The sequence below is a fragment of the Diplotaxodon limnothrissa genome, linkage group LG4 (assembly GCF_057381915.1).
Source record: "Diplotaxodon limnothrissa isolate DT_005_m linkage group LG4, D_limnothrissa_male_GT1.1, whole genome shotgun sequence".
NCBI classification, from domain to species: Eukaryota; Metazoa; Chordata; class Actinopteri; order Cichliformes; family Cichlidae; genus Diplotaxodon; species Diplotaxodon limnothrissa.
In genome coordinates this window covers 23,374,127-23,398,536 of record NC_140599.1, presented here as the reverse complement: position 1 = coordinate 23,398,536, position 24,410 = coordinate 23,374,127, and the positions used below count along the sequence as shown (strand labels likewise).

General features: G+C 41.5%; 1 protein-coding gene across 2 annotated transcripts in view; it reads left to right on the top strand.

The window, feature by feature from the left end:
- Positions 1-24,410, top strand: part of kcnt2b (potassium sodium-activated channel subfamily T member 2b) — a 41,439-nt gene that overhangs the window by 6,498 nt on the left and 10,531 nt on the right. The window contains exons 2-14 of one of the 2 annotated variants that reach the window (XM_085352581.1): positions 10,060-10,139; positions 10,879-10,981; positions 11,237-11,299; positions 12,029-12,077; positions 12,466-12,525; positions 14,615-14,689; positions 14,949-15,032; positions 15,508-15,602; positions 16,311-16,491; positions 18,722-18,886; positions 20,168-20,304; positions 20,842-20,905; positions 21,867-21,975. In XM_085352581.1, the coding sequence (XP_085208707.1) occupies positions 10,060-10,139; positions 10,879-10,981; positions 11,237-11,299; positions 12,029-12,077; positions 12,466-12,525; positions 14,615-14,689; positions 14,949-15,032; positions 15,508-15,602; positions 16,311-16,491; positions 18,722-18,886; positions 20,168-20,304; positions 20,842-20,905; positions 21,867-21,975 (1,265 nt within the window). The remainder of the gene's footprint in view (positions 1-10,059; positions 10,140-10,878; positions 10,982-11,236; positions 11,300-12,028; positions 12,078-12,465; positions 12,526-14,614; positions 14,690-14,948; positions 15,033-15,507; positions 15,603-16,310; positions 16,492-18,721; positions 18,887-20,167; positions 20,305-20,841; positions 20,906-21,866; positions 21,976-24,410) is intronic. The other variant, XM_085352582.1, reaches the window with a different exon arrangement.

Here is a 24,410-nt window from a genome sequence, read left to right as displayed (position 1 = left end):
TGGTCTGAGTATCTTCAAAACTGCTGAACTTTTGAGAATCTTCAGCAGAAGAGCATCTCTGGATTAAACCTTAAATGGGCTAAAGCAGCAGAAGACCACACTGGATGGCACTCCCGGCAGCTGAGAATGAGAAATGAGTGACCCAATTCCTACTGGCTCACCAAAGTTGTCAACAGAAAATGGAAAATACTTTACCTGTTCTGATGAGTCTTGGTGCAAAGAACATTTAAAAATGGATGTATGTTGCCTTCTATCAACAGTTTCAGGCTGTTGGTTCCCTTTTCTGATTACAGTCTGGCCTTCATCTAATGGCTGCTTCAAGCAGGGTAAGGTGTCATGTCGCTAAACCATCAGAATGGTTTCTTGAACGTGACATTGAGGTCACTGTACTTAAATGGCTTCCACAGTCACCAGAGCTCAGTCTAACAGAGCACCTCTGGGATGTGGTGAAACACGACATTCACATCATGGCTGTGCAGCCAACAAATCTGCAGCAGCTGTGTGAGGCTATTGAGCCAATATAGACCAAACTCTCAGAGCAACACTTCCAGCACCTTGTTGAATGTGTGCCATGAAGAATTAAGGCAGCTCTGAAGGCAAAAGGAGGTTCAAGATCTGCATATTAGTGGTTCATTTCAAATTAATTTCTAATCGTTATTCTCCTTCAAAAAAACTGTCATATTAAAATGAAAGCAGTTTTGGATCTATAGATGCATATAAAAAGAAACTCACAGTCAGCTAAACCTCAAAACCACTTTTTGATTTCTTTCTAGATGTAAAACTAATATAGTAACATAGTAATAGTAATCATATAGTAATTACAGAGGCAGTTTCTGCTCTGGTTTATTGTATTTGATATGCATTTTTTAACACTATTGAAAGAAAATGATGGCAGTTTCTCTTATGGTCATCTAGATTCATGGTTATTTGTTTTTATTTGTTTTTATTTTTTCCCCACCGCTGGAGCTTAGTAACCACAAGATTGAATTCCCTAACCAGCCTTTCAGTTTTAGATGAGTGCTGTCAACACTTAAGTGCCTTCCTGCTGTGGATGCTAACACAGCCATAGAGCTGACTAGCATGTGCCTGACCGCTTCTGGGCTCTTGCCGTGTTTGGATGTTGCTGGAAGGTCCCATGGCATCAGAGTGGGGGCAGCAAGCTGTGCTACACTATTGTGGGAGATCACAAATGCAGTTGTCCACTGATTGAAGCTCCCCTATTCCCAAACTATGTTAGCTTAATACACCTCAGGAGTTATCTTTGAAATCCAAGAAGCCCCAGGGACACCAGGGACAGTGAAGAGAGATGATTCCTCTCATGTTTCACTCTTCTTTGCATCTCACGTCGTCTTCAAAGTGGTTATTTGGCAATAAAAAAGATGAATATCTTATGTTGACATAATCAAATGCTAAATGTCTGAGCATATCTGAAACTAAAGTAATCTTAAGAGACTTGGGAGATAGGATGGCATTGCGTGATTTTTAATGACTTGCATCAATTCAGCCTATATTTTGTTTCATGATAAGAGAAATTAATGTCTCTCTTTTTTTTTTCCTTTTTTTTTAGTGAGGAAATAGTGCCAAGGCAGAGGAGGTGCATTTCTCTAAATTCAACCTTTAAAATGAACCATCATGTTCTGTTCTTCCTTCAGGTGAACAAAACAGACTGCATCTATGTGTCAGCAGATCCTTTAAGCAATAAGCAGCAGATGATAATTTCAGGAAAGGGTGAGGTAAGATGACTACACTAGGAAGCAGCGGTGGATGATGGCTGAATCATGCGTACAGATAATATGTATCAAATTTTAATCGGTGGGAAACCAGAGTTTGCTCAGGAAATGGTTCAGACCAAAGACTCCAGTGCTATTTTCTTATTGTCAGTATGCTTTAAATTACCTTGCACATTTCTTGTAAACGATGGCCCCTTTGCTCCTGCTGTTCTTTGTCCTGGCAAATATCTACTGAGAATCAGTCATGGCACTGACATGTGTGGATTCTTTTCCCCCTCAGTTACAGAGTGAAAAACAAACAATAAAAAGACAACACTTTTAAAACCTCGGTCATAATTGAATGATAATTAAAGCGTAGCTTTTTGTTCATTGGAGTGGTAAAATCAATTTCACAACAGCTATGATTGGTATTTAGAAAGAGGGGCAAAACGGAAACGGCTGCATCTTTTATATCATTCCTCAGTCCGTGTTATCTCTTGCATTGAGGTCTTAGAGAAAAAAAAACCTTTTAACCACAAGAAATGGATTTTCATTTAGCAAGGATATGGACACATATTCTCATTCCAATCTCTTCTGTATTCTTTTTCACCTCACTTCAAAATTGTCAAACACATGTAATGGCTGCATCAATGGGAACACCTTCCTTAAAAACCTTTACACTGTATGTGTGCGCTTCTCTCATCCTTTTAGAGATTAAAAGCATTTTATTGATTCTAGCACTTCTTCTGTACGTCTTAGAGGTTTGAGGGATGAATTGACAGTTTTAAACCTCTTCAATTGTATGGGAAAATAAATGTGCAATGATGTCTTTTATGGCCCGCACTTGCCCCCAAAAAGCTGCGTAACAGCCAAGCCTGTAAATATCAAGCCAGTCGTGTTGCTGTGCTATGAAACACAAGCACAGTCTGGAGGATCTGCTGCCAGCGTGTCTGTGCCAGACACCACGGGACACCCCCAGAGGTTCCTCATCTATTGCCCAACAGGTCAGAGCTTTTTTGGAGGCTTTGATGTTTTGGCTGATCTGTGTAAATGTCACCTGCGTTTGGAAGTGCTTCAGGACTATTAATTGTCTGCCAGGACGATCATTTGCTCTTTGCTTAGCACTGTAGTTTTATCTGATGGACTCAATTTGGACTGATCAAAGTAAAGCAACTGTATTTATTAAATACCTCATGGGGGGAAAAAAGGTGTAATTAAAGGATGCATCTGTGGCCTGAATGGATGCACAACTTGTAACCTTTGTAAAGTGTTTTTACTGAGAGTTGTTCAGGTAAAGTAATCAACAGGTGCACCTGTAGTTTAGCAGCTTACTTGGTTTTTTTAGTCATCATGTGTCTGAATTATGCTTATGCCAGTAAAGCTAAATTGAATTGGACTGGATTGAAAAACCCAGTTCCAAAGAAAAAGGGGGGACCTTTTACCCAGCAGACATCTTGGCTTATCACAGTAGGGAAAGCACAGGTGGAATTAACAATGGCTCGGTTCTCTTTAGCATCCCACTAACTACGGCAGCATGCATAAAAGCAGCACCTCCACTAAGTAGAACTGAGCCATCAATAACACACCCGAGCATCCCTGCTGTGACACGAGGACGGAGCAGCCGAAGCTGGATTAACTCAAACCGACTGGCACAAGTGTCCACGGGCTCTCTCCTCTTACAGGCCTGTAAAATACAAAAGGTTTTTATTCATTCGTGTACATAAAAATTATTAATTTAGCAGGAGTATTATCACTGCCATTGAAAATGATCATTATTTACTCATTTAATTCATGCGCAGATTGGAGTCTGCTGTGAAAAGGTGTGACTCACAGTCTCTCGTGTGCGCTGGTAGCCATAGTCCTTACAGTAGGGAGAAAAAATGTGGTATAATAAGACTGATTATAATCGCTGGAACATCAGCTTGACAATTTGAGGAAAGATTTGACTGTGGAAAAAAAAAAAGTCTGTGAACTACAGAATATCTAGTTTCCACCCTTCCACCCATTGCTTTAATGACAGCTTGTTCTCAGTCTGGTGGGACTCCACAACATGAGATAACCCATGTTATCCTAGCATGAGCTCTCATTGTTCTGGAAAGCTCTTTCCTTTTTATACTTATTTAACCTTTTTTTAAGCAGGAAAATGGGACTCTTGAGGTTTCAAATCTCTTCTGCAAAACTCAGCAGCTTGTTGAGATGCTGGGATGTTTGGCTTTTTTAATATTTAGGTGCAGCTTTAACCCTCATCCTACTAACATATCTAACTGGCTGGAGTCTTCCTGGGGATTTCTTAGAGCTTTATTATTGCAAAACTGAAATCTATACTTTCTTTTTTAATCCGAAGCACAATCCACTGTATTACTTATTATCCTGGTGTCACTTAGTTTTCAGTCATTTTAAGGAAACATTATTTGCTTACTTATTTGAAATTCTGTCAGTAAAGGATTATGAGCAGAATCTCTGACAAAGGGCTTTTTTTCATTGTGCAGGGACTGAACAAACAACTAAAATTAGCCAAAGCTAAACATACACTACAGGCAGCTCTAGCATACAGTTGCCACATGCATTGCTCAGGGCATGTTGGCATGTGACAAGAGGAGCAAATAGTTGCTGTCGTCCTGTTTGAGTTTTCAAACAGATTTTCCAGCCGAGCGTTGGTCGGTCACATCAGCAGGTGGATGTTTCCTCACTGCTGCTCGGATTGGGGCTTGCAATGTAGCAGCATCAGCTCGTCTATTCTCCAGCTGTTTCATGTAGCCTTGGTGATGTTTCCAATATTCTAGTAACTTCCAGTCTGGGCGATTCCAAATCCAGATAATAAATGCAGCAATGGAGTTTTTCTTCTTTAAAATGCCTGGCAGAGTACTCCAATCCTTGATACTGTCCGATGTTTTACTGTAAGACTAACTTTATATGAGGTAGATGTGCATTCTATACACACTATATAATCAGCCAATCACATGACAACATCTTTATCTACTGAGGCCTATAAACGTGCTCAAGACAGCCTGCTAATATTCAAAGAAAGTCAATTTAAGTAACTTTGAATTTGGCAAGTTTTTTGGTGCCAGGTGAGCTGTTATAAAGAGTTCAGAAACTGCTGATTTATGGGGAAGTTCCTACACAACCATCTTTAGGATTTACAGAGAATGAGTCTAAAGTAGAGATAATATCCTGCGAGGTACAATGCTCTGGGTGAAAATACCTTATTGTTGCCAGAGATCAGAGGAGAAAAGCCAGACAGCTTTGAGGTGATAGAAAGGCAATCGTAACTCAAATACACACAATTTAAAACCAAAGTATACAGAGCAGCATCTCTGAATGCACACACGCTGAAGCATATGGGCTACAACAGCATAAGACCACACCCAGTGCCAGGGTTTCAGCTAAGAACAGGAAACCGAAGCTCCAATTCACAAAAGTGGTCCTCAAAATTGGAAAAATGTTTTCAGGTCTGAATGAATTATGACCACATTATGACATGTTATTCCAACAGTATAACATGAAATCATCTCTAATTGGTAACAGCCTCTACAGTCACCAGAGCTCAATCCAGCAGACCACCATTGGGATGTGTTGCAATGGGTAAATGCACAGTGTATGGTAGTAGAACAGGAAATTCTATCATGGATGTGCAGCAGTTGTGTGGTGCTACATGTCAATATGGGAATAAATATCTGATGAATGTTTCCAGCATCTTGCTGAATCTGTGCTGGGAAGAATTTAAACAAAAGGAGGTTCAAACGGTTACTATCATGGTGTACCTAATAAAGTGTCGGACGAGTGTATAAATGTCATTATATGTTATTGACTTTCATTGCAAGCAGCTAGTGTAATTTTTTTTATGTGTATTCCAATGAAAAACTCCCCCTCTCGTGTATTAAAGCACATTTTAATATTTTCTTTGGACTTAATTTTCCAAAGGCATCATCTTTTCATTCATTAAACATAACAAGCTTTGATTTCCCTGATAGAATCTTTGCCTCGATTACTTTATTTTCCTGCTTGTTCTCTGTCACTGGTATGACTATTATTTCAGAGTTTTAGTGTGGAGGTCGTAATGAGCCTATGTTGTGCTGCTTTGTGCGCATAGATTTGGGTTTCTTTAGTCTCTTCCACTGTGTCATTAGACGGCCAATGCTGTGTCATTATGGAGCTCAGGCATGGGTGGAAGCAGCAGGAGAACGAGGTTCAGCTCTCTCTCTCTCTCTCTCTCTCTCTCTGTCTCTCTCTCTCTCTCTCTCTCTCTGTGTTTCTCAGAGATCCTCCTCCGCATGTCCCCTTCTGTCTGTCTGTCCATCTGTCTGCGTCTGTTTAACTACATTTATCTGTCTGTATTTCAGTCCTCCCTCTCTCCCTCTGCCTCCCCGTCACACACGTCCATGCAAATGTGAAATCTCTCCAGGCTCGTTTTTGTAATGCTTCTTTAGTCACGTGCTCTTGTTTCCAGCTGTTAAAGCTGTTAGTTTTACTCCAAAAGATAATTTTCGCTGGTTGTAAATAATTAGCTTGATCAATCAACGTTATTGAAGGAGCGTCAGAGCAGAGAGTGAGAGGAGAGGACCTCTATGGGAGTTTCTCCCTCATGATGAATCTCGCTGTTCCCCAGTTCAGTGACATATGTTATTTTCTGCACAACATGAGCCAAACCAGTTTTCCCCCACAATTATCTAATCGTTTATTTTCATTTCACTTTTTTAGAAGGCCTTGGGGCGGGAACGAGGCTATTGCCCAGGGGTATCATCGTGATGTGATTGCTTGTCTTTTGTTTTGAAATAATGCTCTTTATGAGTTTTTAATATGTTTTTCTCCTCCACCTTCCCCTTAGATTAAAGTTCCCGACTTTCAATCTATCCTACGGCTCAAGTCTTTATTGGGCTATATTTCCACTTTACTTTTCATCCTCTATTGTACACTCAAGTGGAAAAGCTTCTGCTTAGAGAAATACATCAAGGCTAGAATGACCTCTGAAATTATCCTCTTCTCGTCTCACAAAATATGAAGAGGCTTTGAGGACTTTCTGGAATGAATAAATACTCAGATGGCAGGATTTAAGAACGTATGTCACCTAAATTGTCCTAAGATGAGAACAAACAGGCGATAAAAATGTTTTGGCGCAGGAGAGCAAAACACTGTCACCGTCAGATCTTAAAGTGCAGCCTGAGATGTATGTGGTTGTAAAAGGCCAGATAAGTTCAAGGGAAAGTAAAAATTTGAGTGTTTACCTTTTTTGTTATGAGGATGATAACCAGGAACTTGGCACAGTGGAGCTTTTCAAAAGAAGCCCCACTCAAGAATGTAAGAGGAGCTGATGTTTACTAGAATATAGTGTAGCTTTAGACATAATCAGAAAGGTTACTTTTGAAATATGAAAGCAATGCAGAAAGTGTCTTAGATGCTGTTTGACCAATTTTAATTAACCCGTGTCTCATGTTTAGTTCCGGTAAACCTGTTTTCATTGTTTACCAAAAGGAAAAATGACACAATTTATTACCATTTTGAACCTCAGACTTCTTGTTTTTGGCTCATTTCCTGTGACAAACGTATAAAATAAAACTCTTTCAATGACTTTATACACACACATTGACACTACACGTGTGGTTTTCGGGACTACACTGATTCCGTGTACCTTTGTCCACACTCTGTCCTCCTTCTACATGGCCTGCTGTATGTCTGCAGAAACCATCTGTAGTTTGTCACGCTTTGTCCCTGCTGCAAATTGGTGGTGGGACACAATAAATAAATAGCTTTGCCTGAGTTGTTACTTATCGATCAGTATTTATCATTTATTCATTGTTGGGACTAATATGTAATATGGCATGAACATGATTCACTTCTAATTTATTTCAAAGAAATAAATTTCAGTAGGGCTAAGAACCCTTCCTTTAATTATACTTGTTCAAGATCAACACGTTTTTTTCCCTACCTGTTAGGATGGTTAGGTCAGGATTATTTTTTCAGTTTCTAAAACATTTTATCAAAAAAAAAAAAAAGAACAGCACTTTTATTCATAAATGTTATCTAACTGAGGCAAATTCCAAATATTAACCACTAATAAAATAAACATCTGTTAGTTTTTTTGTTTGTTTGTTTGTTTGTTTTTTACATAAATTGTTGTTAAGGGGTGTATTGATTTAACACGAAAATGCAGTGGGTCCACCAGACCTGCCAACACTAGCTGACTGGAAATACTAAAAGTGACCCTTAAAAGATGGCAAAGTGCACAGTAATGTGACCTGACACTGGATATAAAACTTTAACCACAAATAAGGTTATTGTAGAATAGAATGCCTTTTATTGTCACTAAACACATGTACAGCTGAATTATCCAGTCTAACACTTTATAGTAGCAATTGTTAATAATGTGGAATATGTTATGTTAATTACACTTTAATTACACTTTATAATAGATTTTTAAATATAAATTTGCATTTCTTAAATAATTATTAGTTACTTGCTGAGCTTTGGATTGTTTTTCCAGTCAGTGCCAATCACAGGACAAAAAAAATAATATACTCTGAAAACTGGTTACATATTTTTATCGAGATTGGTTCTTTCATTTTTGTCCAAAATGTGGAGCTAGGGTACTTTTTATCATGACGACACGCACCTCCCAGAGTTTTAAAGAGAATGTAAGTTGGCTAATGGGTGGAGGCAGCAGTCTACATCCAAAAATTCTAGATAGCAGTTAATGTACTTTTTTTTTTTTTTTACATACTAATTAGTTTCATTTTCACTCACCATTTAGATTTACAAACTAAAACAACTTGTCTGTGGTTTAGGAAAAAGACTTTGATGCTCAAGTGGACCCAGTAAATTGAAATACGATGCCAACAGTGCCGTGCCCAAGTGTCCACCTTTGAGGAGTTAGACAGGATACACTTATAATACAGTAAAACCTTTACTAGAAAACTACAATAGCATTGTAATCATTAAAAAATACACAGTGTTGAACTCTCACTACATAATATCGTAAATTGTAACATTACTAACGAAGAGTAAACATGTTATAATTTGTAAAACTAACTGTTTTTTGTTTTTTTTGTTTTTTTCAACAGTAAAACTAACTGTTGACTAAAGTTTAATTAACTAACTACACTGAGTTTGACTCCACAGGGGGAGACAGTATCCATATTGCAAACAATACGGTGCCGTTGCACATCTCTGGGCTTTCGCGAGCCCGTGCTCATCTGGATTTCTATTATTTTTGTGTGTTTTTCATCATGTGTGTGAAAGCATTATTGTCAGCAATCTGCTCAGAGCGCAGGGAACCGTCGACAAGTTGCAGCGGGGCCATCAGCTCCGGTGGCTGAACACTTTCCACAAGTGTGTGTTTGCTCACATGTGCTCATAAGAGAGGCAAGGAAAAAGACACTGAATTCTGCGTTGCCATAGTAACAGAGACGACAATTACACCCCACCCCAACAAGCCCCCCCCCCCCCCCCCTTTGCTGGGAACCACCGCCACCAATGCCGTCACCTCTTCCTCTTCCTGCAGACAGGAGAATAGACCACAGTTGTTCTGCCTCTCTTTCATCTGCCTGTGTTGTGTGAGACCACCGGCGTGCCGGGCCTGGCGTTTTTATCCTCGACCTGAGTCATCCACTCTTCCCTCCATAGGATGAAAGGGGAGCTACTGAGAATTCTCCCCCGAGGTGGTCAGACAGGAAATACAGTCTATGTGTGACAGTGCCTGATTATGTGTCTGTACACATGTAAGAGGTGTCTGAAGAGTGGCTCTTCATCATATCTCTCCACAAGAATCCATGTCAGATGGCCACATGAATGGTCTAATAATACTAATGACCCAGTTGCAGGTGTGTGTTTCAGGGCCATGTGTGTGCGTGCGGGCCCCTCTAACAGGAGGGTGCCAGAATGAAAAGGGAGAAAGAGCAGTAATTATGGCCTCCCATGTTCAGCAGAAACATCAGAGGGAAGTAATTTGTTGCTCTATATTTAATCAGTGGAGATAACGAGAGTGACTGCAGCTGTCTGGGCCTATGGGCAGGCGGACAAGCAGGAACACCATTTCCTCCAAAACCCATTAGTCTTTAATGCAGCAGTCCACAGCATCTTATTTACATACTTTTCCGTGGTCACATAATCATTATCACCCTTTCTATGTCGAATTTGTTCAATTGTGTTGTTTTTCTTCATCACCTTTACCCTGTTTTATCTCATAGCACTTCACTCGCTTCCTCTCATCTGTCTCATGACTTGACTCCAGCTATTTTATTTCCTCAGTCACCTGAAGCAGTTTCCTAGTACTTTTCCTCTGGGTTCTCTTGTACCGTCGTTATCTCCATTTGCCTATTACTGACTCTGCCCATCTCTCCATCACCTCTCTTAGGGTGCAGGTGGAGTTTTATGTGAACGAGAACACTTTTAAGGAGCGCCTCAAGCTGTTCTTCATCAAAAACCAAAGATCCAGTAAGTTGCCCGTGTTCGGGATCGCGCTTTCCCTGGTTGAGTGAATTTCTTGTCTGCTGTCTTCTTTTTTTAAACCACTTGTTCAGCTGAACACGTGTTTCGTTTTAATGTGTGGTGTGCTGCCATTCTTGCTCTGCAAGAATGGCAGCACACCACACCACATTCAACTTGTCCACTCTCTGTGCCTGCTTAAAAGTCTGTGTAGCGGGTTTGATTATCAGTGTGCTCATTTACAAGGATGGTGTACAGTAATATTAATATTTCTACATTTCTACTGAATACACAAGTTGCTTTTTGGGGGGGAGGTAATTGGCTTATTGTGAATTATCAAGGGGTTGTTTACTAGTTAGGCAATATACTACACGCGTGCACTTCAGCTACATTAGGCCAAGCATTGTTAGTCCTGGCCAGAAATGCACATTGAAAAGATGAGATGAATCAACTTTCAGAAGGACTTTCAAGCTTTCTGGTAGTGATAATTAGTGGTATATGAAATACTCCTAGTTGCCCAGAGGATTTATTTCTTAAGAATTTGTGTCATGTCTTCATTGAAGCTTTAATCATAACAGATTCAAAGAGCACTGCACTGCTTAAAAGAATCCTGCAGAGCTTTATTCGGTGTCACATTTTTAAATCATGCATCAAGGATATTGATAGCATTGAATAAATTGTATCTTCATAAATTCTGCCGTATTGGTGTTGTCTTTGACTCGCTGACTATTTCTTTTTCGAACTGCAGGTCTGCGAGTGCGAATGTTCAACTTTTCTCTAAAAGTGCTGAGCTGCCTCCTCTACATCGTCCGAGTCCTGCTGGACAACCCGCAAGAGCAAAGACAGGACTGGTGAGCAATATGGCGTGAACGATGGCTCAACTGGGTAAAAGAAGGTTCTCTGATAGCAGGAGCAAAAGCAACAAGTCAATAGAGGGGACAGCAGTGTGTATGTGTGTGTGTGTATAAAGTATCCCGTAACTTTATGGAGGAAGAGAAAAACAAGTCTGGAAACTGAACCGTTTAGTGGCTCAGTCCAGTTTTGATGAAAGCTGCTGGGATGAAGACGTCTTATTCATGCTGTTCATGTGGTTTTACCCCCTGCAGTGTGAGCGGAGTTAACTGCACCAAACAAAACACGTCATCCCGTCCATGGAGTGAGTTTGACTGGTAAGCATGCAAGGCTTTAATTAGGAGTGATGGCTTTAGCCTGCAGAATAGGACCATGAAACCATCCTGGGATACTTTGATCCACGACACCAGCTCTCCGGCCGGAAATGTTGTATAATGCAATCAATGCGACTTTGCTTAACTGATGCAATCCACAATGTTGATATTAAACATTACTGATCCACCTTCGTTTATCACGATTCAGCTGTATGGATTACCTGCCAACATAATATGCACGCAGTGCCTGTGCAGCCTAATCAACAGTGATCTAGTGAAGACAGAGTATCTAATATACAGGAGCAGAGAGAGAATCCAGGAGGTGTGTTTGGACCTGGGGCCTTGCCCTGTCTCCTGCTCAGGGACCTATTGATCTAATTGGTGGCTGATGACATTGGCTATAAGCTCTGGCGCCAAATGAATAAGGAGCCTGACTCAGTGAGCTCAGGAAAGGGATGGGCCACCTCCTGCTCCAGGCAGTAGACTTGTAGCATCGTGCCAAGCAGCCTTAAGCCCAGGTTCTTTTTTTTTCCTCTGGGGGAGTGGGGGGTTACTTTCCTTTAACCTCATACAATATGATAATTATCCAGTTATGATGATTATACAGTATTATCAGCACAGTTTAATTAGTCTAGTGTAATTTTAACATTGTCTGCCTGTTTTTTTTTCTCTTTCTTTGTGACATCTGTCTCCTCCACTTTGCATTCTTCCCTTTTTTTCCCACCTCTGCAGGAAGCTGATCATCTGGGTTGACAGACCTCTACCGCTGTGGGCACTGCAGGTTAGATACATCTGTAACATTCCCATGTAAACAAGGCCTCCATTTTTGTGTCTGATCACTTCTGCATGCACGAATGCACAGAAGTCAAAATATCTGCGTATGCTTTAATGGCTTATTGCCAATTCAATTTAGGTCACATTATTTCAGCTCATTCTTACTTGACATATATTTACAGTTACAATGTGGTTACCCACACATACATATAAATGTACATCAGACACCAGGCTGTCTCTTGCTTCACTTAAACCTGTTCCTTCTGAAGCTCAAACATCAGCACACCCACTGATTCCACCCACGCTCCCCATCTCTGCGACTCCTAATTTCTGTGTCTGCTCTCCCTCTGTCTGTTTCTCCACATTACTCTCTCTCTCGCTCTCTGTTTTTGCAGGTGCTTGTGGCTTTCATCAGCTTTTCGGAAACGATGTTACTCGTGTATCTCAGCTACAAGGTGAGCCACTCACACGACCCCATTGGCCAGCCTGTTTGTGGTGGTGTATGTGGGGGATTTGGATGGATTTCTGATGCTTGATGGTGGTGACTGTCCACTGGACATTTCTGCTGTGCTATTAAAGTTGAAGTGATGGTATTCTGTCTTTCAACCATAGATCATTTTTACATTAATTTTTAAAAAAAGAAGCTGAAGCTTACAAACTGTGACCTTCTTTGGCACCTAAAATCTCTTTAGTGGATTAAACAAGATTATCTCAATTGATAAAATGTCCTCAAATGAATATTATTTACACCTGCTGTAATTTTATTTGGGTGCCACAGCTCTGCTTTGGGAGCTTTCCTGCTGCCCCTAAATGCTAAGGTGGGGGCAAAAAACTCCATGTAGTCAATGTCCATTTGCTAAAAGTCACAGTCACATAGTCACAGTCAGAAGCAACACGAAAGGAGGATCTGTGATTTGAGGTGGGTTGCAAAGTGGCTTTCAGATGAACAGCAACTATGGCGTGGCACCCTCTATGAGATATTCCCCGGATGTAGAAAATAATATGGTAAATGAACTGTTTTCTATGCTACTACTACTACTACTACTACTACTTGAACGCTTGAAGCACTTTATATAACTTGTCTCACTGACCCATTTACACAAACGTTTATGCAAGGACTCTTTTGAACATTTTACATCACTCTGCCTTTAATCATCAGTTATTATTAAGCTGTGTCTGTCCTCCACAGTGTGTCTCCTCCCTTCAACCCCAATCATTTGCTGCACCTCCCTGAGCCTGACTCTGCTGGAGGTTTCTTCCTCATTACAGGGAGTTTTTCTTTTCCACTGTTGCCAAGTGCTGCCTCATAGGGGGCCGCCTGATTGTTGGGGTTTTCTTTCTGTTATTTTAGACTCTTTACCTTACAGTATAAAGTGCCTTGAGGCAACTGTTGTTGTGATTTGGCACTATATAAATCAAATTAATTTGAATTCTATTGAAGTAAATTCACACTCTTATGAATGCATTGTGAGCAGATCAAACCACCAACCTTCCAATTAGTAGACCACCTGATCTACCTCCTCAGTGACGTCATACCCTGCTTGAACTAATGCTATACCTGTTTTGCTGGTAGATTGAGTAGTTTCCATTTATGGTATAATTGAGCAATGAGTAATTAATTCAATTACTGCTGTTGTGCAACATGCATTAATTGGCACAACTCTCACCTTGGAAACGTGCACGGATGTACCCTGCCACTGTCTGACATCTGCAGGTATAAAACAAACCAAGAATCACCAGCTGGAAGCAGCAAACCTCATCTCCTGCTCAGTTGTTTGTTTGTGTCAAATTCTGGGTTGTAGTCATTTCTGGTGAGTTAATGTGACCTATCGAAGGAGAAGTCTTTTTCACCACCACTCTAGTTTTTTTTTTTTTTTTTTTTTTATGTCATTGCTGTTTAGGGTAGTCCCTGAAACAGGAATCTCTTTTAGAGAACCAAAAGCAGATTTTCTAGGTACACTCTAATAAATTGACATTTTTTGTTCTCCTTTGATGCTGCTCCTTTGCTCTTGCATTTGGAAAGAACCTCAGAGCTCCTTGAGGCTTCCTCAGCATTGTCCTGTTATGGACACATTTGAAGCACTTTTGGGGAGGACCGCCCTTCTCCAGGCAGAGGGAAGGCAATTCATCAATGTGTGTCTGGATCTGAAACTATAAGCTTATAAGGCGCTCTCTCTGCAGATTGCTCTGGAGGCTAGAGACCTTAGCATTTAGAGCTGACTGATTCTTGTGGACATAGCCTATGCCTGTCCACCTACACTAGTCAGATTCAGGTCAGCCATATGCAGGCGGGAGAGACATAAAAACAGCTATGGCTGACATCTTAATTGAGCAGAAAGGCTTAGTGGAAACTGAGTAATGCTGCTTCCTTCCTCAAAAGACAGTCATACAACCCTAACACACACCCCGATTTATTGTATGGTGCAAAAGCTCATCAATTTGTTCCCCTGCACTTTGTGGTAACTGGGCCTGTTATGTGTTAATCTCCTAAGGTCGCCAAGACAATGGAGTTTCCTGACCCCTGTGTGTGGTTTGTGTTTCCAGGGCAACGTTTGGGAGCAGGTACTACGTGTCCCTTTCATTCTGGAGATGATCAGCGCTGTTCCCTTCATGATCACTGTAAGTGGAAGGATACGTATTACTGAGCACTGACGGCACGGGGAGTCTCTGCAGGCAGCCATTTGTTTTGGGCTTCAAGCACTGTAGTCCCACCCACCTATGAAAAAAAAATCACACATCACTATCCAGTACCTGAAACCGTGAGGATATCCCAAGATGCACAGAACCCCCTTTACTGCCAGAGACCATGATTGTGTAACATATGAAAACAGAGCGATAAGAGCTAAGTAAGCCTAAGCATTTCTTTTTCTCTCGACAGGTGATTTTGCCATCCTTCAGAAATCTCTTCATCCCTGTCTTTTTAAATTGCTGGCTGGCCAAGCATGCTTTGGAGAACATGATAGTAAGTGGAGCGCAATGTCCCTGTCCATTTTTTTTCATCTCAGCATCTCTATTATGCTATTTTGTTGGCATGCAATTGCCCCCCTCTGTTTCCCATTTCAGCTCACCAGTTTTATCTTAAACACTCTCCTACAAAGGTAAATCAGTCAGAAAACCTTTATAATAATAACATGGATTTTATTTCCTGAGGCACTTAACATTCCCTCCCTCAGTCAGTCCAATGACATCCAGCTAACTAAGGCTGCTTCACATTATTTGGTAACCTCCCTCTCCTGCTGCTTTTTATATTCCAGCAATTGGCAATGTCTATCTCATTTTTAGTGCATTTCAATATTCCTGCTTTTTTTTTTTCATTTAAAGTTGTCCTGCTGTCCATCAGCTACATTTCATCCTCGTTTTACACTTGCACAATGCAGCACTTAGCTTGTTGTCATTTGCATACATTGACTCCTATCTGTCTCACCATCTCTCTGCAGAACGATCTCCACAGGGCGATCCAGCGGACGCACTCAGCCATGTTTAACCAGGTGGTGATACTTATCAGCACACTGGTCTGTCTCATGTTTACGTGGTGCGTACCCTTACTGCTGACATTACACTGAGAGCCGGGGCCAAAAAAACACAGGCAAAAAAAGGACATTAGATAGAGGTTGAGTGGGAAGTGAACGGTGTCGCGGCCATGGATGGAGTGAGAAAGGAAAAGAGGGCGAGATTGACGACCATTAGTGTGATACATGCAAAGGCAAAAAAAAAAGAGAGAGAGAGAGAGCGAGAGGAGAATGAAAAATGCAGCCACTGGAGCTAAGAGAGCGAAAGGCAGAGAGCAGAAAGGTAATCGGTAACTGTAAGAGTGAGATAGAGCTCTGAGATGACAACTGGCAATTTCTTCAGTGCACTGGAGGATGTGGCAGCTTGCTGGTGTGAAAGCCTGAGCTAATCCAGAAGTTCATTCACACAGTATCTCCGACCATTTCCGGGTTTGACATTTGCCTCTTGACTCATCTGTCCCTTAAAAATTATGATATTATGCCCAGCCAGGAGTCGCACACCTATTCATTTTAAAGTATACCATGTTCGATAAATGCACTCGGGCGTGCATTCACTCCCATTTCCACACATTCAAAGTCACACATATAGGCACAGGCGCGAAAAACAGTTATCTGTGGATATTGCCCCTCCACGAGCGCCCATACCTCGCCGAGTGAAGCAGGTGCCTATGGCTTAGGTGTGAAGTCTCTATCTCAACGATGCCCGCTCCTTTTTCTTATTCTCTCATCAGCATTTGCGGCATTCAACACCTCGAGCGAGCGGGCAACAACCTGACCCTGTTCGACTCGCTCTATTTCTGCGTGGTCACCTTCTCCACAGTGGGGTTCGGCGATGTCACCCCACAGATCTGGCCCTCGCAGCTCCTGGTGGTCATCATGATCTTTGTGGCCCTCATTGTGCTCCCCATCCAGGTGAGAAGTGAAAGCGCTAAAGTTTGAGTGCAGAGCAAGTTTAAACAGCACTCAGATTAATTTAAATAAAAGCAGCGGCGGCAAAAATCATTTCGTCCATCTCCATCAATTTTTTTTCAAGCGACCAACAGCTTCGAGCTCTCCTTCAGTTTGTAGTGAGGTAAAAAATAAGAGATAAACTAGCCACAGATGTGTCTAAAACTCATCAGAAATAAGTTAACATTTTTCTTGGTACACAACACATAAAGTCTTCCTACTTAACACTAATATTTTTTGTGTTTCCCCCCCATCACACAATAATGTGATGACTCACTGCAGCCTACATAGATTTGCAAGACAATTTTTATTCAGAGAGCAACAAGAGTGTCTTCCATACTCACTCAATTCCCCAAATCCCTCTCCTGTCATTTAACTGCTCCGCTGAGGGAACCTCATGACAGAGAATTGGAGCAACCATTTACCAACACACACTCACACAAACACACTATTTGTACAGCGACTGATAAAAACACCCTGACAAATGCACTTGTCCCTCTGTATCCTAACAGTTGTCTCTCATATTTGTGTAAAGCTTTTATCCCTGAGGAAGCTGCACTAGCTGTTTGTCTCCCGAAAGACTCGAAGGCGAAAATATGATAAATTTCCACTGTGTATATACTGTACCTGCAGTTAGGAGGTTTTTGTGGGCAGGAAATCTCTCACGCTCTCACTACTGCTACACAAGTGATGACGCTACAAATTGTTGCTAACTTTTTTTCTCTGTTTTTGGTGGCATCAAATAAGCAGACACACACTGTACTGTAGGTGTAGGACTGCATCCTACACAAGCATGATCTCACTATTTTTATTATTTATCTGTGTTGTTTTGTTTCCACGAGCAAGGGCTCCATGGTTGCAAATAACTTCACAAATCATGACCATAAAGACAACTTTGGGGAAATTTGCACTTGCATGCTGTTGATTGCTGACGTGGTTATCATGTCATCCTCTTCGGCCCCTCACTCTATCTTTCATCCATAAATACCTTTGACATTTAGAAACTGGCCCACCCCTTTGCCCTCTCTCCACAAACGCAACTCCACCCCCACTCACTCTGCGAGTGTGAGTGTGTCCTTCTGTCTGACTCTGATCCTGCCATGACCAGACTCCAGGTTGCACAGGAGAGCCGCAGAGCACATCAGGATTCAGCCATCGCTCTGGTTCTTATTGCTTCCTCTGTTGATTTTTCCTGTAACTGTCCCCAACACACAACAAATCCACCTCTCTTGCCAAGACATTTTGTGCAATTTTGAGCCTCAAAAGAATCATTATTGTAAATACCATTAAAATAAGAAGTCTGAAATTTAATCCAATTCTCTTGTTTAAAATTCAAATTGCCCAGTGTGAAGAAAAATCACTATACTTTTGTAATAGAGTCTAAAAGAGGACAAAATAAAACACATTTGTTGTAGCTGGATGATGCTTTTACCCTTTAATAAGCCGACATTATCTCAACATAAAGGTGATCACATTTATCTGGGCCAAAATGATTAGTTCATAGAGAAAAACTGCACACTAATGAAATATGCCCATTGAAATCTGATAGATGTAGGTGTATGGCCAGAAACATCGGAGATTCATTGTGACTGTGGCTGATAAACTTAAAAATCATGAAAATATGTGTGTTCAGACCAACAACAGTATCAACCATGATTTTGTGGAGAACTGCTTACATGGAGTGAGACAAAATTGCATCATGATAGTTCTTTCTGGACCTGCTGGAATCACCGGGGGAACAAACGGGATAATAAATGCTCCTTTTCTCCCCTCAGACTGAATGAAGTGTCAGGTGTAAAATAGCTTGTTATTTTGCTGTGGAAATCTGCAAGAAAGTAGATCACTCTTACATCTGTTAAAACCTCAAACTACCCATTTATTCGCACAACTTTCCAGAGCTCAGACAAAAAAAACAACAAAAAAGTCTCTCTGTGGAGCTCTCTTTAAGCCTACTGTTATTTCCATGCCCTGCCTTCCCATGCTAATATCCGCTATCATGTTCCATTCATTCGCTATGCTGAACTAACTTCCACCTGTCTTAATTCCCCTCAAACACTCTCCCTAATCACATGGAAACACTATATAGTACAAGGCATTGTTTTCTTTTCATGTACCACCTGGCTCCTCCCTGTATCCAGGCTAACTTAATCCAGTTTCCATCTGTTGAATGTGATGGATGTTTTTCTCAATGCAGTTTGAGCAGCTGGCCTTTCTGTGGATGGAACGACAGAAGTCTGGAGGAAACTACAGCCGCTACAGGGCACAGACGGAGAAACACGTGGTTCTGTGTGTCAGCTGTCTCAAGATCGACCTCCTCATGGACTTCCTCAATGAGTTCTTCGCTCACCCCCGGCTACAGGTCTCTCCAAATGGCTTTAAGTAGGACAAGGGGGAGGTTGGGGGCTCTTGTGTGTGCACATTTGTTGTCTGTAATGATCCTCTCCAGGTGCCAGGTCGACTGAGTTTAAGGCAGAGAATGAACTTTTCAGTAGGAAAAATTAAACCGCTATCTTATTCATTTGAATGAATGTGTGCATATTTATTTGTTTCTTTGGGGGTTATTTTGATTGGTCTGCTCCACAGGTGGGGTTTAAAGGGAATAAAATACCTCTCTAAATATCATCTATAGTTTTGGGGCTAAATCTAGGACTCTACCAGGGTGGCTTTGCGTTATTCACACTTTTGTTGTTTGAGATAAGCAGTTTTTGCACCTGTCCACTTTATTCATAATGGCTTTTTCTGCCCTGGAAGCAGTGCTTCTAGCTCACCTCGCCACACTAAGGTGACCATACAAATTTACACACAATACTCCACAATGACAAAGTGAAAAGAAATTGCTTGAACTTATTGCAAAATGTAAAAAACAACAACAACAACAAAAAATAACATGTACCAAAAAGTATTCACGGGCGCCGCTACTTTGGGGAGTTTCTCTCGATCTTCTTTGCTGAACCTCTCAAGATCCACCAGGTTGGTTAAGGTATAAAATAGGGAACAAGTGAAACTCTGTGAATACTCTCTAGATGTACTATATAAGGAAATCTGAGCAGTTTAGCACAAAAGTAGGAAAAACAGTTCCATATCCCCAAAGGTTGATCCTGTTCATCTGGACATAGTGTTTTCAGTGGGAGAAACAACCTCACAGCCCATTGTTCCTTCAGTGGTGTTAGTTTCAATTACTATGCAAATGTTCTGTTTATAAGGTCGGGGAAACTTGCAGTCAGCTGAGACTGAAGACTTAGATGAGCCATGAAAACATTTCTCAAACTAAAAACATTACGTCCAGATGAACTGAATCAACTTTTAGGGATTTACTTACCTGGCTGATTGAGCATGCGTCAAGATGCATTTTCCATAGTTTTAAATAGGCCAACTTCATTAATTTGCCTCCTTTGATAAGAGGATCCAATAATGTAACAGTATATATATTATGCAGTGGTTAGTGTAGCTGTGATCTAATTAATTTGATGTATTTTCATTTTTTTGCGTACTTGGAAATTTGGATTTCATTCATTAAAACATTTATAACTAATTAAATTCCAATTCAATGGCAAGCTTGACAGCATTTCCTCAGGTAGTGTTACCTAAATATAGGTTATAATGTAGGTTAACACCCGTTCCCATGTGTTTGTGTGTGTAGGACTACTATGTGGTGATCCTTTGCCCCGCGGAGATGGATGTCCAAGTTAGGAGGATCCTTCATGTCCCCCTGTGGGCCCAGAGAGTCATCTATCTGCAAGGATCTGCCCTCAAAGACCAAGACCTGATGAGGGCCAAGTGAGTCGCTGAGTCTGAAGTAAACTATTATTATCATCACATCAATCCAGCCTTGAAAAACAGAAATCCACAACAGACCTGAGTTTAGACACCTCGAAATGAAAGGCCCTCGCGTCTGCAAGCTCGAACTCGCAATTAATACCTGTAGCACCTTCAAGCCTTTAAGTAGCAGCTGTGATTGCGGTTTGAGTCATATTGCATATTGTTTGGCCCCTGGCTTTTGATAATACAGACGCAGCACCCTAGGCTAGCTTCACAGAGAAAGAAAAGAAAAAGGAGCACAAGCCTGTTTGTTTAATCTCCCCGTCTCCTCGCCTCCTGCTATCTCATCTTTAAATGGCGTGGGCTTGAAAGACACATTGGTACATTTGTTGTTCTATTGTCCCACTTTTTTCCTCTTTTATCCTCTCGCTCAATAACATGACAACACCCTCCTTCCTGTGTTTCATGGCTTCCCCAATTCTCTCTCTCTCCCCCTCTCTCTCTCCCTCTCTCTCCGGCACTCCCAATGCTACATGCTGTACTAACTCCCTCCAGGATGGACGATGCTGAGGCCTGCTTTATCCTCAGTAACCGGTTTGAAGTGGACCGCATTGCTGCTGTACGTGCCTCCCCACTTTCCTGTATTGCCACAACTCCTCACACTGCAAAACATCAGTATAACCAGACTTAGCAAAATAGCAGTTTTCTTTGGTAGCAGCTTTTTATGACTTGGCATTCATTTCTAGCTTGATTATTTCCCCTAACATGTTAATTGCAGTGCAAAAGAACTAAAACTGAGAATAAGAGAAAAACGTGCTTGACATTACAGAGCAACTCTTTAATATTCATATCTTGTAAGCTGGTGTATTACTAGAATAATATCACTATCTCATTTTTAAAATATCAGCGTTCAGGCAATCGAGCATGACTCTCTCATTTGGACTTTTCAAGGTCTGCTAATTGTTAGCACACCTTTTCATGCATCACGAGGCTGACATTTTTACATTTCCGTGAAAAACATCAACAAGTTTTTACTGGAGAGCCACGAGATTTGACACGGAAGTTATTCTTCCATTAACATGCAGCGACGATGCCCTTATTTTTCACCCAACTGATCCGTGAAGTTGAAATTTCAGTTTAGCCATTTCTTTGGTTTGTTGTTAGTACCCGCAAACTGACGTGCCTGTCAGCCACGGCTACTTTGAGTTTTTTCCTTGTTACTAAATTCTAGCAAGATAACCTTTTAGCTCAGAGCGCCGCTGTGTCAGAGTGCAGCCTCGCGCAGCTTTAAACTCCTGTTTTTCCTTTCACTGACTTTTCAAAATTTCTCTCAGGGCTAGTCTTCTTGAGCTCCCTCTCTCCATGCTCTTGCCACAGCCTGTCATAAAATGTCAGTATTTTATTACTCTGAGATGTTGCATGGACCATTCAGTTGCTGCATGCAATCAGTGCTTTAAGGGGATTATTATAGCCGAGCTAATGATGGGTTTCTTTCTCTTTTTCTCCCTCTGCTGCACTCTCACGCTCTCTCTCTCTGCCACTCCATTTATCTCACTACTCTCTGTTTCTAATTTTCTCAGGATCACCAGACCATCCTTCGAGCATGGGCGGTGAAAGACTTCGCTCCAAACTGCCCCCTTTACGTCCAGATTCTCAAGCCAGAGAACAAGTTCCATGTCAAATTTGCAGGTGGGCAGTGAGTGTGAAATCAAATTATTGGTCATTTGAATGCAGCTACTATTATTTGATCACACCAGGATGCAGGAAATAATGAAATGGTACCTGATGGCATTGACTCTACAAGTCTCTCTAGAGCTCTAATGGATGAAAGAGCATTCTTCCAAAATGGTATTCCCTCATTTAGTGGACGTCTAAAACATCTCCCACGGGTTGATGTCTGGTAAAGGCAAATGGACTGCTTCTGATAAAGAGCTTTTCTTACTCTAATTGAGTACTCAAAGCACTTTATACAACACGTCTCAGTCACACACACTGTTTATTTTTACTTTGGCTTGCAGACTGGGAGCAGTTAGGGATTAAACCACCGACCTTCCAGTTAGTACATGACCTGCTTTACTTCCTGAGCCACCGTCACCCCGAGGTCATAGCATATGGTAGCTATTCAGAGACCCCTCACGCTCTGTGGATGCTGGCACTGTCATTCCGCTCACCACCACCTCACGCCCCTTCGCTGTGGGGTTCAAGTGTTCAGGTTTTTTTTTATATTCATCGTCTGTGTGTGTTCTCCTGGTCCAATTTGACAGTTGATTTTGCCCAATAATGTGACTGGAATTGCTTTGTCACCGGTGATGATGCGTAGCTGTCTAAAAAGACAGACGATTAGGTAAGCATTTTTACTTTGCTTCCGCAGAGAACATTATGCTCATTTTGGAAAGTTCACCACAATTTTCGAGTGTGCGTCAACAACTGTCGTGCTAAATCTGGATCCTTTTTCTATCAGCGGGCTGCAGCAGCAGCAGAGCTCTCTGTCCTTTCCTGCTCTAAAGAAGTGCCGGACAGATTGGCACAGCTTGGCTTTAAGCCTTCTGAGGGTTTCTGTGAGTTTTTACATTGCCTTTTGGAAAGCTTCCCTTCTTCTCCGGCTCAACAGAAGACGCCAGTCAATCATCTGTGAGTGAAAGAAGAGGACCCAAACTCTCTCTCTCATTCTCTCTCCCACTGTTTCTATCTCACTCGGTCGCTAGCTCACCCTTTCCTATCTCACACATCTCTCTGCCTACAGCCCTGGAGAAAGTCAGACTCAATTCTAGCTTACCGCCCTCATCCCAGCTGTCTCTATCAATGATTAATGTTTTACTTTGCTACCTTGGCAAAGAAAATCCCCTTCATTTGATGAGGTCTGCTGTTAAGCTAACCTGGCAGAAGAGCTCTTACCACAGGCAATTCTCCTGCAGCGCAGGTTCAACTCCACACTGGCACAGGCAGACCTTGTTGGCCTTTTTTATAAGCAAAAAGATAAATTCATGAGCTAAGCAGTGTGAATCTCCCGTTCCCGTGCTGAGAGTTTAGCTGCTGTAAAATCTATGACTTGCTTTGAAGCGTTATTTCACATAAATCCAGTTTAAAAATCCTCCTTAATCATTTCAAAGTATTGATTTAGCACTGGGTGATGTGAGTATTGTATCAAATATTTAGTGCTGAATACAAAATTCTTGAGTTCTGAATAGGACTTTAGCCGTATACAAGGTACGGCTCTTCAAAATAAATCGAGTTTAACGTCCTCGAATCCTCAAGGCCTGGTAGATAGACTCAGAGAGCAAATAGCATGCTGTCACATGCGCATTACTGTAAGTACAGATGCTCTGTTTTGACACTACTTAGAATAGACTCACTAAGCAATAGTGTGGGAGGCATTAATGAGCAAGAGATACAAGATTTAATTTGATTTGCAAAAGTGAATTAAAAACAGCTCAAGGTTCATTATAGATCTGTGGGTTTGATGCTGGAGCAGGCCAGGAAACCCCTGAGGTATCTGAATAATAATAATAAAAAATTGGATCCAGACTGTCCAGGTTTTTGTTTTTAATGACAATAACCAGTTTCCCTGATTAGCACAACTTATTGTAGCCGCATGGTGTTGATAGCAGCTGACTTGTACAAGCAATAAAGGCCGACTGATTTAATTAGCTTCGCCGGCCGACCTGTGGTCAGGTTGTAATTGCACTCTTGCAGGGAGAGCCAATAGCCACATTTACATACAGATATGCACATTTGCACAAACAGGATTACACCTTTAATGCCTCTCTGTAATAGAAAACCAAGACCTTCAAAGTCAGCATGACAGGAAGCAAAAAGTGTGTCCTTATGTGTGTTTGTGCATGTGCGGTGTTCTAGTGTCAGTAATTGGTTTCACTCCTGGTCTGGGTCTAGGCACCTGAAGGAGAGAGGGCAGCAAGGAGGGCCGTGCTTGAGGGTAGAAAACTGGAAGCGAAGGGGCGGTGTTGAGGAAAGGTGCGAGAAGGACACTGGAAATTAAATATTGGAAAAATAAGATTCAGTTTGATGCATGGCAACCACGTCCGTGCACTGGGAGCTGGGGAAATGTGTGTGTGTGAGAGACTCAGAGAGAGAAAGAGGGAGGAATGCATGTCTAACAATAATGA